Genomic DNA, 15,755 nt, shown 5'->3' with positions numbered 1-15,755 from the left:
AACTAAAGAAGGTAAAACGGTGTGAAACAACAGCATGCAGCAAGGCCAAACAACAATGCCTGATAGTAGCAGATTACATCCTTGCTTCAGTTAATTTAAGGATATTTTTGACAACTTTTTTAGTGTTATGTTTACAGGTTGCTGTTCTGTGGTCGTGTGTATAAACAACTATATTTTATTTAGGAAGGGCTTATGACTAAATTTCCATGTTAGATTATGTGGAAAATGTATGATGAATTAGCTATCCATCCATTATCTATAGCACTTATCCTCATCAGAGTCACGTGAGGTAGCGCCTATCCCAGCTGGCTTTGTGTGAAAGGTGGGTTACACCCTTGACTGGTTGCCAACCAATTACAGCCTAGGGCACAAAAAGACAAACAACCATTCACATTTCCATGACACACCTATGGAAAATTTTATAGTCTTCAATAGCCTAATATGCATGTTTTTATAATGTGGGAAGAAGCTGGACACACAAGCTCCAGGAAAAATTTTGAGAAGCTAAGGTCTGCTTGACTGTACTGTGGATATGAAATCTACACATCGCTTTTGAAATGCCAGATTTTCGTGAAGGGAAAAAAATGAGAGCAAGATAGATCATTTCATGGGACCTATAACCGGTACACCTCAACTGAAAAATAAAAAAAAACCTTTGCGAGGGGAGGTAAAAATAATATGATGTGGCTGCCCAGGGGTGCAAAAAAGATCGGTAAATCTGGGAGTCGCAAACCGCTTATATATGGGGGAACACTGTACATGAAAACGGTGATGTCATATTAAAAATCTTTCACATTGAGACACTTACGGTTGTAGTTTTAGGTTTCAAAATCCTATTGTATAAATTGGGAAGAAACTTCACAGTGAATATTTAAAAACATTGCCAAAACAATTTTTGTTTCAATATATTGCTCGTTTTTGTAAAAGGCTTACAGCGGCTGAAATAAATATTTAACGTGAACATTTTTCTCAAATATATTTCCAAAGGTGCAATTGACATGAACATTTCATCAGACGTTGGGAACCACCCAAGTAATCCATATACACAAAGAAAGTAGAACAAATAAACTCAGAAATTAAGTTCTGCGTAATAATGTGAAATGACACAGGGAAAAAGTATTGAACACGTCAACTGGTATTTATTTAATACTTTGTACAAAAGCCTTTGTTTGCAATGACAGCTTCAAGACGCCTCCTGTATGGATAAACTAGTCAAATACATTGCTCTGGTGTGATTTTGGCCCATTGCTCCACATAAGCAGTCTTCAAATCTTGAAGGTTCCGTGGGCTTCTTTCATGAACCTTGAGTTTCAGTTCTTTACATACTGTAGACTTTTTATTAGGTGGAAGTTAGGTGTTTGGCTGGACCATTCTAGCAGCTTTATGTTTTTCTTTGAAACCAATTCACAGTTTCCTTGGCAGTAAGTCTTGGATCATTATCCTGATGAAATGTCCATCCTCGTTTCATTTTCATCGTCCTCGTAGATGGCAGTAGATTTTTGTCAAGAATGTCTCGGTACATTTGCCCATTCATCCTTCCTGCAATAATTTGAAGTTTAGCAGTACCATTTGCTGAAAAGGAGCCCCACACCATCATGTTACCACCTCCAAACTTCACTGTTGGTATGGTGTTTTGAGGGTGATGTGCAGTACCATTTCTCCTCCAAACGTGGTGTGCATTATGGCATCCAAAGAGTTAGATTTTGCTCTCATCCGACCAGACTATATTCTCCCAGTATTTAACTGGCTGGTCCAAATGTTGTTCAGCAAACTTTGGGGTCTTGCGTGCAAAAATGGGGTCTTGCGTGGTGAGTGTGCATACAGGCCATGGCGGCGGAGTACATTACTCACGGTTTTCCTTGTGACAGTACCTGCTAATTCCAGGTATTTTTGAAGCTCTCCACAAGTGGTCTTTGGCTCTTGGACAACTCTTCTGATTATTCTTTGCGCTCCTCTGTCAGAAATGTTGCGATGCACACCTGATTGAGGCAAATTTATGGTGGTATGATTGGCTTACCACTTACGTATTATGGCCCCAACCATGCTCACTGGAACAATCAGAAGTTTAGATATGCGCCTGTAACCAATGTCATCGTTATGTTTTGCAACAATTAGTGTGCGATGGTCTTGCGACAGCTTTCTGCACTTACCCATCATGAGATGTGTTTTGACTCACAGCTTGGCAATGAGACCATTTTGTCGGCCATCAATTAGGACTGAAGAAGCTGATATTCATTTGCACTGACAAGGGGCTGGATGGCAGTCTGATTATTGATAGATTCTAGGTGTTGGCTGGATGGCTGTTTGATTATTGATAGATTCTAGGTGTTGGCTTTGCATGCCTTTTGCACCTCCCTTTCTTCATGTGTTCAATACTTTTTCCCTGTGTCATTTCACAGGTTTACACACAATTTAATTTCTGATCTTATTTGTTCTAATTTCTTTGTATGCATGGATTACTTGGGTTGTTCGCAACATCTGGTGAAATTTTCACATCAATAGCACCTTTGTAAGTATATTTAGTGAGAAAAATGGTGACGTGTTAAATATTTATTTCAGCCACTGTATGTTTACTACAAATAAAGACACTATTCAAGAGACAGACTGAGGGGTAAGAGGATGAAATGGGGGGGTCAGCATAATCATCCATGAGGAGAGAGAAAAACAACCAACGAATTTCTTTTCATCCACACACCAAAGGCTGAAGGGCCTTGAGGAATGTCATGCTCAAAGCAGGCGGGGCGTTATGGCCTCATGGGCAGGCATCAGCAAAATGTGTAGGAGTACTTTTTGGGATTTGCATCTGTTGAGCTCAACCGTTTTCACTTAGGAAAACTCAATTTGAATGTGGAAAATGTCCTTATCTGACAGCACAATGTCAGACAGTCTGATACATACTCATCTGTCTGTCTCCATAACTAATAGCCTCTGCAAGGGGGCTCCATCCCTGAGCATTCTTCACCTTCACTGGTGCATTGTGGGCCAGCAACAGATGGGCACATTCTGCAGGAGGAAAGGAATCAGTACATCAATCACAGTGCAGCACACCTCATACCATAGCACTCATACACATGAATGCTGAATAGCAAATTGTAATCATCTTTTACAGGTTCAATTTGGCTTATCATTGGCTATTCCTCACCCACTCTTCTTCAGCAAAACTAAGAGGACCTACAGAATTGTTTTTTATTTCTGTTATCAAACTCCTCTTACAACTTTAACCTTGAAAAAAAAAACGTCTCACAGATTTGATTTCGGAAAAATGTATCTGACGTGTGCGTGTACATGCAAATACAGCGAAGACTCTCCTTAGTTCCACTAACAACCCAGTTAGTGTTGCTTTGTGTTAAGATTAACTACTTAAAAACACTTCTTTGAGACCAATTCCTATTTAGACAGGGCTTTGGTGCCATCCTGTGGTGTTTTAGGGCATTTTAGAAAAAGCACACAATGTGTGTGTTTTTCAGCAAATAGCTGGATAGTTAGAGATAGATATTGGGAGGAAATCCCTCTCTCTCTTTTAATGTACATGATTTTTTTATTTGTATTTTTTTAATTTTACATTTTATCGCTGTTTCATACAGATATTTTAATCATAATTATTTTTTTTTAATACTATGTAAATCATGATCTGGTGAAAGCAGAGTTGTAATACAATATTTCTGGTAAAAAGTATTCAACCTTGAAGTGCTGTAATAGTTTTGGGATTTCTTGCTTCCTGTTATGAATTCATTTTTTCCCCCCATTCTATCAACCTAGAGAAAGGGATAAATCACATAGGACCGACATCTACGAATGGCGCCGCATCCTACAATTAAACATGAATGAGAATAAGACAAGGAAAGCGCAAACACATTACAAAGATGGAAAATGTTGTCAAAGCCTCATAACACTCAGTGATAGGCCCAGCAGTAAAAGCAGAACTATATCCCTCCGCCCTGTGAGCAGTCGGTGAAAAAAATGACAGCCGGCCAAAAACTAAGCCTGTTGTTACAGCTCAGCTGACAGTTCTGTCGTGATGACGTCACTCATTAAAAGGTTGGCGGTGTCTGGGACAGCTCATTGGTGAACACTAAGCAACAAAGTGCAGTCAATTGCTAAACGCATAATAGAATGTTCACTTGATAAAGCAGAACTCACAGAATCTTAAAAGCTCTTTCACCAGCTTTTGAAATGGAGCGACTCCATACAGGCAGTTGTGCTAAAAGTGCTTCTGCATCTTGTTGCAAGCCTGTCCAAAACTGGATTTGTCAATACAAACAATGACACCATTAAAAACAGGGTATTACAATGAAAGTACCACATCAACTGCCCATGTTTTATAGATGAGTAAAAAGGTCATGCATTCTTTATAGTAGTGAGGGATACATTTTAAATCTCTTTGTTTTTATATACAGACACAAAACTAGTCAGAATGTATGCCAAGAGAATGTTGGGTGACAATGAGACACTGCATTACTGCCAAAATAAAAAAAATAATAAAAGCACACTTAAACAACACAATGTATCTCCAAGTCAATCACACTCCTGGGAGAACAGTCAGTCAAGTCAGGAAGAAACACTGATTGTGAATAAATGTTACTGTCTGTTGTGCAAATAAAACAGACAATTGGTGGAAATGAGAGACACTTAGGAAGACAACTCTATTAAAGAATGGTTCTGCAGGTGGTGACCACAGACCATTTTCCCTGTCCTGATTTTTTGTTGTTGTTGTTACTTTTGCATTCTGTGAGTGCTCTCACCACTAGAAGTATTATGAGGCAGTGTCTCCAACCCAACAAAGTTGCTCAGGTAGTTCAACTCATTCATGATGATCCCCCAATGCGCAGTGTGGCAAGGTTTGTTGTCTCCCACCACAGTATTGAGAGCATGGAGGAGATACCAGGAGACAGACCAGGACCACTATCTGCTCCTTCGTGCACAGAGGAACAGTGCTAGAGCCCTACAAAATGATATCCACCAGGCCACTACTGTGCATGTTTCTGCTCAAACGGTCAGAAACCGGCTCCATGAGGGTGTCATGAGGGCATGACAGCCACAAGTGGGGCCTGTGCTTCCAGCCCAACACCGTGGAGTCCGACTGGCAGTTGCCAGAGAACGGAGATAATTCACATACTCTGCACATTTTTTGGGGGTAGAGGGTGGGGCGGAGGGGTGGTGGTCTGGTATCCCTGCCCCTCACTTTGGTACTGGTCGGCGTGCTTCGGTTGTGCTGGGGGACCACGCTGGGTCCTTGGGAGTGGGTGGCGTCCCCCTGGCGGGATCCCCCGCGGGATTTGGCTCACTGGCTTGGTCCAACCCTTCCTCAATGTGTCAGCTCAGCAACTCCATACACCAGATGACTAAGATGCATGTGATATGGTGTTCATTCACAAATAAGTTCCATAGCCGCACTATAGACTTGAATTGCTTATGCTGGGACAACTAATGTACAGGTTACTGTACATTAAGATATCAACTCACAGGTTCTTACAGGTGTTTAGACCCTATAAAAGCATCATTGGTCATTTCCCACATCCTGTCCTGTCCTGCGCTTTTCTGTCCTCTTTCATCTTGTCCTATAGGTTAGTTGCTGCATGTCATCTCCCAGTGGATTTATAGCTTCCTGACAGGCAGGACACAGCAGGTGAGGCTGGGGGACACCACCTCATCTACACGCCCCACCAGCACCGGGGCGCCCCAAGGTTGTGTCTTCTCTCCGCTGCTCTTCTCTCTCTACACGAACCTCAATGCACCCGGCTGTCAAACTCCTGAAGTCAAGACCGTAGAGATGATCGTGGGCTTCAGTAGGTATCCTTCGCCACAGCTGCCCCTCACGCTGTCCAACTAACCTGTGTCAATCGTCAAGACCTTGAAGTTCCTGGGAATTACAGTCTCTTAGGCCCTGAAGTGGGAGCTCAACATCAACTCCATCCTCAAAAAAGGCCCAGCAGAGGATGTACTTCCTTCCGCGGAAGCACGGCCTTCCACGGAAGCACGGCCTTCCACAGGAGCTGTTGAGGCATTTCTACACAGCAGTCATCGAATCAGTCCTGTGTTCATCCATCACAGTCTGGTTTGGTGCTGCTCCAACAAAGGACAAACTCCAACTATAATGGACAATCAAAACTGCTCAAAAAATGTTCAGTTCCACCCTACCCACCCTTGAGGACTTGCGCGCTGCCAGAAGTAAGGCCAGAGCATGCAAAATCCTCTTGGACCCTCCTGGTCACCACCTCTTCCAGCTCCTTCCCTCAGATAGGCACCACCGACCAATGCAAACTAAAACAAGCAGACATTCCAACAGCTTCTTTCCTCTTGCCATTAACTTCTTAAACAGTTAACTTACAATTCCATTGTAACATGCTGCCAATTTTTTCTTGAGATTGCCACATCTCTGTCGGGCCAATTATACATTAGTCGTGCACTCACTATAGTAGTCTCGCCACCCTGCTCTACTTCCATATCTGTTGTTGACCAATATTGGCCCCTCATATGCTTGAAAAGTATCTGCATCATTTGTGCAATTGACTACTCAGATTATCGCACTACTAATCATTTTAAACTGCATACATTTCTTGAAGTCACTGCGCCATTTGCACAATGGTTACTGCCCCAGACTATTGTTCTATTAGTCATAAAAATAATTTTAAAAAAAAACTGTCCCGGCATTACCACATTACTGGTAACCTTTTATTGCTCAGTTACTGTGTTATGTTTTTATGTCTCAAAAGTATTCTCTGTCCATTGACTGTCTGTTGTCGTACTAGAGCGGCTCCAACTACCGGAGACAAATTCCTTGTGTGTTTTTTACATACTTGGCAACAAATAAGAACACAATTCGGATGCATAACAATGCTAGGCCTCATGTGGCTGGAGTGTGTCAGCAGTTCCTGCATAATGACGGCATTGATGTTACCGATATTCTACCCATTCCCCAGACCTGAATCCAATTGAGCACATCTGAGACATGATGGACATCTTTTATCGTTCCATCCACCAATGCCACGTTGCACCACAGACTGTTCAGGAATTGACTGATGCCCTGTTCCAGGTCTGGGAGGAGACACTTCAGGCCATCGTCGTCTCATCAGGAGTATGTTGAGGTGTTGTAGGGGGTGCATACAGCCACTTTGAAGCCACACACTACAGAGGCTCATTTTGACTCATCTTGAGGGATCTCCATTGAAGTTGGTTGATGTTTTTGAATCCAGACCTCCATGGGACGAGGATTTTGATTTCCAATAATCATTCTTATGTTATTTTGTTCTCAATGCATTCCACTATGTAATGAATATATATTTTCAACTGGAATATCTCATTCATTGAGATCGAGGCTGTGTTAAGTGTGTCTACCACAAATTGTCAGTATTCCGCTTCGCTTTGAAAGACATGGCTACAGTGGGTTAATTATTTTAAGATCAGGGTTGAAAAGTGGTCACAATGGGCCAAAATTAACTAAAAATGGGAACGCTATGTTGACGGGAAGGAAGATGACAGGCTCATGCCTGCCTGTAAGGTGGCTCGGGCATCTGTTTAGGATGACTCCTGGGCGCTTCCCTGGTGAGGTGTTTCAGCCACGTCCCACCGGGAGGAGACCCCGGGGACGACCCAGGACACGCTGGAGAGACTACGTCTCTCGTCTGGCATGGGAACGCCTCGGGATCCCCTCGGAAGAGCTGGAGGAAGTGGCTGGGGAGAGGGAAGTCTGGGCTTCCCTGCTAAAGCTGCTAAATAGTTACAACAGTGCACAGCATTCTGTGATTTATGCTGGACCATTTTTTATTATAACATGAAAACTGTTGTTTTGTTTGCTTGTTTAACAGACAAGAGAATAAATATGCTTCTGAAAACAAGCCTCAAAGTGTAGGTTTTAAAAATTACCTCATTATCATTCCCATTTATCCATCCATCCATCCATTTTCTGAGCCGCTTCTCCTCACTAGGGCCGCGGGCGTGCTGGAGCCTATCCCAGCTATCATCGGGCAGGAGGCGGGGTACACCCTGAAGTGGTTGCCAGCCAATCACAGGGCACATACAAACAAACAACCATTCACACTCACATTCACACCCATGGGCAATTTAGAGTTGTCAATCAACCTACCATGCATGTTTTTGGGATGTGGGAGGAAACCAGAGTGCCCGGAGAAAACACACGCAGGCACGGGGAGAACACGCAAACTCCACACAGGCGGGGCCGGGGATTGAACCCCACTCCTCAGAACTGTGATGCAGACGCTCTAACCAGTCGACCACCATGCCGCCCATTCCCATATAAACACTGAAAAATATTTGTTACTAGGTCATTCTCCCGTAAATTTACCCTCCATCTAATGTTATACAGCTACAGGCTCCGTGAGTCTTACTCCACCCATTGATCCATACGGTTGGTCTCTCATTAATGCAGTTATGAAGCACTGCAGTGTTGCCAGCAGATCAGACTGCAACTGCGATGACAGCTTTATGTCAGAAAACATCAAACATCTGTGTCCCATGCTGTGGTAAACATCTATATTTGTGCTCATGGATGAAGCAGCTGATAGGGGTTACACACACACATGCAGTGTGACGCAAGTCTCATTCACCTACATACAGTATGCTATCCAATGATTATGTAATGAAAACATTTAGCAGACACATATTACATAACCCCTGAGAGCCATTTCTCAAGTTGCAAAACTGCTCGTTTTCATTGACTTAACATTTATATTTAGAACTTAACTAAAGTATGTGGCTCAGCAAACACAGAACAGTGCTTCAGCGTTTCTTTGCTTATGATTTAATAATGCAACTGGATAGCTCTACCCTAATATGGTGGAATTATGTTGCTAGTACAACATCAACGGCCCACATTTGTAATCAGTTTTGCTATGCTGGTACGAATTGTGAAAAAAGCGTGAAAGCATTCCAACTTAAGATGCCCACCATTTCCTAGGGGCCAAGGCCACTGATGTATGAGAAATTCTGTCTGTAGCAAAGAAATGCTTAGAGGTCAAATTAGCTGCATCATGAGACCCTGGCACTGCAGGCTTTGTTCTAGTTTAGCCATTAATTGATCGATCTCATATTTTGCAAACTACACCATTCCCATAAACAGGAAGCACTGCAGGCTCAATAACCCCAGAGATAGGCGAGCCCGCCTCAGAGAACCCAGACTCTGCTTCCTCAAGGCAAGACGTGTCGGTGGAATTGAGGAGGTCTTCGAAGTATTCTCCCCACCGATTCACAACGTCCCGAGTCGAGGTCAGCAGCGCCCCATCCCCACTATACACAGTGTTGATGGTGCACTGCTTCCCCCTCCTGAGACGCCAGATGGTGGTCCTCGAAGCCGCCCGGGAGTCGTTCTCCATGGCCTCACCAAACTCCTCCATCGCCCGGGTTTTTGCCTCAGCGACCACCAAAGCCGCAATCCGCTTGGCCAGCCGGTACCCATCAGCTGCCTCAGGAGTCCCACAGTCCAAAAAGGCCCGATAAGGCTCCTTCTTCAGCTTGACGGCATCCCTCACCGCTGGTGTCCACCAACGGGTTCGAGGATTGCCGCCACGACAGGCACAGACTACCTTACGGCCACAGCTCCGGTCGGCCGCCTCGGCAATAGAGGCACGGAACAAGGTCCACTCGGACTCAATGTCCCCCGCCACCCCCAGGACATGGGTGAAGTTCTGCCGGAGGTGGGAGTTGAAACTCCTTCTGACAGGGGAGTCTGCCAGACGTTCTCAGCAGACCCTCACAATATGTTTGGGCCTGCCACGTCGGACTGGCATCTTCCCCCACCATCAGCGCCAACTCACCACCAGGTGGCTATCAGTTGACAGCTCCGACCCTCTCTTCACCCGAGTGGCCAAGACATGCGGCTGCAAGTCCGATGACACGACCACAAAGTCGATCATCGAACGGCGACCGAGGGTGTCCTGGTGCCAAGTGCACGTGTGGACACCCTTATGCTTGAACATGGTGTTCGTTATGGACAATCCGTGGTGAGCACAGAAATCCAATAACAGAACACCACTCAGGTTCTGATCGGGGGGGGCGTTCCTCCCAATCACGCCCTTCCAGGTCTCACTGTCATTGCCCACGTGAGCATTGAAGTCCCCCAGCAGAACGATGGAGTCCCCAGCGGGAGCGCCCTGCAGCACCCCCTTTAAGGACACCAAAAAGGGTGCGTACTCTGAACTGCTGTTTGTTGCATAGGCACAAACAACAGTCAGGACCCGTCCCCCCACCCGAAAGTGGAGGGAGGCTACCCTCTCGTCCACCGGGGTGAACCCCAACGTACAGGCCGAGCCAGGGGGCAATAGGTATACCTACACCTGCTCGGTGCCTCTCACCGTGGGCAACTCCAGAGTGGAAAAGAGTCCAACCCCTCTTGAAAGGACTGGTACCAGAGCCCGAGCCGTGTGTGGAGGCGAGCCAGACTATATCTAGTTGGAACTTCTCAACCTCACACACCAGCTCGGGCTCCTTCCCTGCCAGAGAGGTGACATTACACGTCCCTAGAGCCAGCTTCTGTAGCCGGGGATCGGATCGCCTTTGGCCACCGCCCAGCTCACACTGCACACGACCCCTATGGCCCCTCCCACAGGCAAGGTAAATGTATGTTAATATTCTGGGCCTGCTGTGTGGCATTTTGCACCAAAGGGTTAGCATTTTGTAAAATCTCATTTACATATATATAAATAATATATCGTTTATATAATAGTCAGTGATCATCAGATCAAGTTGTAATTTGTTGCGCATATGTAGAATCCTATCTCAGATTAGTTTTTGTTTTGTTTGTTTTACTTCTTTTAGCTATTAAGCTCATGATTGTAGCCATTCAACTTATGAAAGGGGACATGCTTAAGCCTTAGTGAAGTCTGCACTTACCGAATGCTTTCGTTCATTCATTTTTAATATACATCCCAGGGGTTTGGAGTGGGGCAGTTAATAAAGATACACAAAGGGCTGCACAGACAAAAACAACTCTCTCCAACAGCAACAGGGCAGCCACACCCCGTATGTATGATGTCATGCTGTAGCCCTCCGTTTGTCTAATCTGAGCATCCCTTGAGGACATGGTAGCAGCTCAGGCAGGAGACTGACAACCTCATTAGTAAAATCTATTCCACAGTGTCCAATACTACTCTGCTGTGTGAATTCTGTTCAGGCAATGGTGGAAAAGTGGAATAAATTGCAAACTGCTACATTGGAAGAACAAATGTAAAGTCCAGCACGCGTAACTATGCTTGAATTGTTCCCTGCTGTAAAAAAGGAGGATGCATTTTTCAACAGTGCATTCCACGGCCTACTTGCACAAGCGAAAGGGCAGTGAATTAATATTTTACACTCAGGCTTTCAGTCCATCATCGGCAAGTCAAATGAAGACATCCTCAATTATTTCAAGTTTATACTGTCTGATAGACTATAACATATTAATCATGTACATCAAACTAAATGTTATTCTGGGGGGTGTAACATAACATAACATAAATATGCAACAAATTCCTAGATTTTTCATCTGTTGTGAAAACTCATTCATTTCACAGCATTCTTTAATGTGTGACCATCCAACAACGCAACCAGAAGACATGACTTGAAGCTTAATGTAACTGACTCACCTTTGTGCCCCATCATGACAGCTAGATGCAATGGTGTGTTTCCTGGAGAAGGCAAAAACACAAAATATAATAATTAAAAAGCATTGTTACTTTACCAGAGTAGAAAAATGATGTGTTGTCCATATACTTAAAAGTACATCTGTAACACAACTGCACAGTGCATCTAACAAAGAATTGTTAAGAGAGATTAGTAACTAAACACTGAAGTGCAAATAGTTCTTCCTAGAAATTAATTATTGGAAAATTTGCATTGGCACATCCCTCAAGGGAAAACCATGCAGCACTCTCTAAACTTTTCAGATTAGCAGACGAACACATTTCAGAGTAAGTAGGTTCTCTTTCGCACAAACCCTAGTGTGGGTGACAATAAGAACTCATCATTCTACCAATATAATGATAAAAAGTACAAAAGTGCTGCAGCAAACAGCAGAGACATCACCTCAGGAACTTTAAGTGTTCAGAGACTGTATGGACAAATGTTTCAGGAAAGACATATTACAGTAATCATTCATTTCATGAGCAGGGGTAGGGCTAGAGCTGCTATAGTGAAGAATAGTACACTTCACTTCAGTTTGTGAATCGTCCTAGTGTTCTTTTTTTTGATAGCGCCTACCAGAGGGAAGGAGTTGGAGACAAAACGATGGTGTCTGGGGTGGGGTGAGTCCAAAACAGTTTAGCCTGCCCTTGTCTTAGTGGACCGACGTGATGAAGCCTATGGATTAGGAATGGGATGTCACTTAAGGTCATATATTAGTCAGGGCGGGTGAGCGAATACTTTGGGCAATATTGTGTACATAAAGAAGGTGTCCTCTACGCGGACAGCTGCATATGGCTGGGCTTGGAAAACCACCGCTCACTCACGTGACCATTCTCACCGGGTCATCAGGTAAGATGATCACCTCGCATGTATTTTCAATTGATTGTACATTTCCAAAAATACATCATCAAACCGAGAACATGTTTGGCAATTCCACCATGAATAAGCCATGCTAACAATATAGCTGCCGTACACAGAAACGCAGTAAACTGTGGCGTTTCTTTGGGCAGAAACGTGACGGTACAAGGGCGGGGACTGAAATGAGGCTACATTCAATCTTGCGAGCAGGTTTAAAAGTGCAAACTCTACCTTCAAATTGTCAAAACCTTGGCGGTTTTCTGGAAGATGCAAGCATCCATTAGTAACGTGACAAGTGGCTGCCATCTTTGTGTAATTTCCTTTAAAAAACATGTAAGGATCCCTTTAAACAGCTCTAAAATCCTCCATAACAAATCCATCCATCCATCCATTTTCTGAGCCGCTTCTCCTCACTAGGGTCGCGGGCGTGCTGGAGCCTATCCCAGCTGTCATCGGGCAGGAGGCGGGGTACACCCTGAACTGGTTGCCAGCCAATCGCAGGGCACATAGAAACAAACAACCATTCACACTCACAGTCATGCCTACGGGCAATTTAGAGTCTCCAATTAATGCATGTTTTTGGGATGTGGGAGGAAACCGGAGTGCCCGGAGAAAACCCACGCAGGCACGGGGAGAACATGCAAACTCCACACAGGCGGGGCCGGGGATTGAACCCGGGTCCTCAGAACTGTGAGGCTGACGCTCTAACCAGTCGCCACCGTGCCGCCCATAACAAATCACCCATCCATTTTCCGTACCGCTTATCCTCACTAAGGTCGCGGGCGTGCTGGAGCCTATCCCAGCTATCTTCGAGCGAGAGGCAGGGTACACCCTGAATTGGTCACCAGCCAATCGCAGGGCACATATAAACAAACAACCATTCACACTCAAATTCACACCTACGGGCAATTTAGAGTTGTCAATCAACCTACCATGCATGTTTTTGGGATGTGGGAGGAAACCGGAGTACCCGGAGAAAACCCACGCAGGCACGGGGAGAACATGCAAACGCCACACAGGTGAGGTCGGGATTTGAACCCCGATCCTCAGAACCGTGAGGGAGATATGTTAACCAGTTGTCCACCATGTGATGAAAACTATGACTAAGGTACATGACCTATTCTACTGCCCACACTGCTCTTCTCATGAAAAAAGTATTCAATTTGCGATATCCAAGTCGAGTTTTTAGGGCAAGAGAACACTGTTTTAAACATCACGGTAATTTTGAAACGTCAACTTGGAGAATCCCTCAGATTTCTAGCTCGTACGAGCTTTTGGTGGATATTTTTAACTGCGACTTGTCAGCCAATCGCAGAAGGGGTTCCCCAAATAGCAGACGAAACTAAACGGTTGAGGAGATACAGTGGGTACAGAAAGTATTCACACCCTGTTAATTTTTTCACTCTTTGTTCTATTGCAGCCATTTGCTAAAATCATTCAACACTCCCCCACCCCCAATGTTCACACAGCACCCCATATTGACAGAAAAAAACGGAATTTGAAATTTTTGCAGATTTATTAAAGAAAAGCAAAATATCACACAGCCAGTATTCAGACCCTTTTCTGTGACACTCATATTTAACTGGGGTGCTGCCCATTTCTTCTGATCATCCTTGTATTGGTTATACACCTTCATTGGGAGTCCAGCTGTGTTTTATTATACTGATTGGACTTGATTAGGAAAGCCACACATCTGTCTAGATAAGAACTTACAGCTCACAGTGCATGTCAGAGCAAATGGGAATCATAAGGTCAAAGACAGAATTGTAGCAAGGCACAGATCTGGCCAAGGTTACAAAAAAAATTATGCTGCACCATTTTGTTATTTTTTGACCAACACAATACACGCGCGAGCCATTGTTGTTGTCGTGTGGCCGTGGTAACGTGTGTATCCAGTCACGTTTGATTTGACAAAGCCCAGTGATCGTAAATGACGTCAAAAGACGTGACAAGACTAAAAATAAACTAGCTTTTGTATTCAAATATACTGCATACGACGGCGACGTGGAGTAAATGTCTTCTGCGGAGCCGATCAATGACGTCATTGATTGGATCGGCGAATTATGACATTAAAGCCTATCAGCCGATTAGCATAGAATGCTAATTATCATCCGATACCGATCAAGCCGATGTGTTTTTGTTTTGTTTTTTTTACTCTAACTTAAAAGGCATTTTGGGCCACATTCTCTATAAGTGATATCACACAAAAATTTTCCCTAAACAGCTATTTTTTTCTGTCAGAAAAAAAAACTAAGTTTTTCCAGAACCCATCGTCCGATTTTCAAAATTGTTGGTGTTCTACTCAGGTTGGAGTGGCCATTCCAACCAGACTTAGCATTTTTACAGATTGTCATTTTGGGGAACTCTTGTCACATTGCTACTCCCTTTAGACAAGGACATGACGAAAATGAAATGTTTGTTTCATTGAGTTTGTCACAGAATCTTCTGACAATTCTTTTTTTTTTTTTATGTCCACTCCAATGGCAAATGATAGTATAAGTTTAGCACATCATTATTCTAAACATCAGTATGAGAGGGTCAAACAGGGCAGACAGAAGGAGTGAGTAGTGGACTAGCCTTCAATTAAATTTGCCTGAGGCAGGTTTGGATTGAATTGTGAGGCAGGCTTCCTGACAATGTCTGTTCTAGTTCATCCCAAAGGTGTTTGATGGGAAGCTCCTAGCAACAAACTCTTTCTGGACTGTGTTATGTGAACTGGGGCATAGTCTTACTGGAACAGAAAAGGGCCTTCCCCAAATAGTTCCCACAAAGCTGGAAGCATACATTAGAAGAATGTAGATTCAAGGGGAATTTAAGAGTTGAGTCCAACCTTGAATCTCACAATGTGAATTCATCGTCTACACTTAACGTCAAATGGTAGTAATTGCGCTGAGAAGATGTTGAGTGTTTAGTAAATGTAAACGTCCTGTGTAATGTGATGGGAGAGTCAAGTTTCAGCTCGATTGCAGTGGAATCTGAGCTGCAGTCACAGATTCACATGGACGCTTGACAATTGAAAAAAAAAGATTTGTAGCACCAACGCAAGAGAGAGACACACGGCTGATCCCGGTTGTACTGTAGTTTGAGGTGTGATAGGAGGACGGGCCACATTCCAGTACAGACAAAAGCAACAAGGGTACGTTTGGTCAGAAATCCTGTTTTTATCTGAGCAGACTTTGCCCTGCCATTTGGGTGCTGCTGTCATGTTAAACTTCCTCAACTCTGCAAGGCCATCACAAACTGAACACTTTGAGCAAGAACATAATGAGATTTGTATTATACCG

At 44.0% G+C, this 15,755-nt stretch overlaps 1 protein-coding gene across 5 annotated transcripts in view; it reads right to left on the bottom strand.

Moving 5' to 3' along the window:
• The window catches only part of LOC133406170 (ankyrin repeat domain-containing protein 13C-like), a 33,457-nt gene that overhangs the window by 15,886 nt on the left and 1,816 nt on the right, over positions 1-15,755 (bottom strand). For 4 of the 5 annotated variants that reach the window (XM_061683562.1, XM_061683563.1, XM_061683565.1 and 1 more), the window contains 2 exons: positions 11,577-11,618; positions 2,899-3,003 (listed from right to left, as the gene is read on the bottom strand). In XM_061683562.1, coding sequence (XP_061539546.1) covers positions 2,899-3,003; positions 11,577-11,618 — 147 coding nt within the window. The remainder of the gene's footprint in view (positions 1-2,898; positions 3,004-11,576; positions 11,619-15,755) is intronic. The other variant, XM_061683564.1, reaches the window with a different exon arrangement.

The sequence above is a fragment of the Phycodurus eques genome, chromosome 8 (assembly GCF_024500275.1).
Source record: "Phycodurus eques isolate BA_2022a chromosome 8, UOR_Pequ_1.1, whole genome shotgun sequence".
NCBI classification, from domain to species: domain Eukaryota; kingdom Metazoa; phylum Chordata; class Actinopteri; order Syngnathiformes; family Syngnathidae; genus Phycodurus; species Phycodurus eques.
This window is presented reverse-complemented; position numbering and strand designations above follow the sequence as displayed.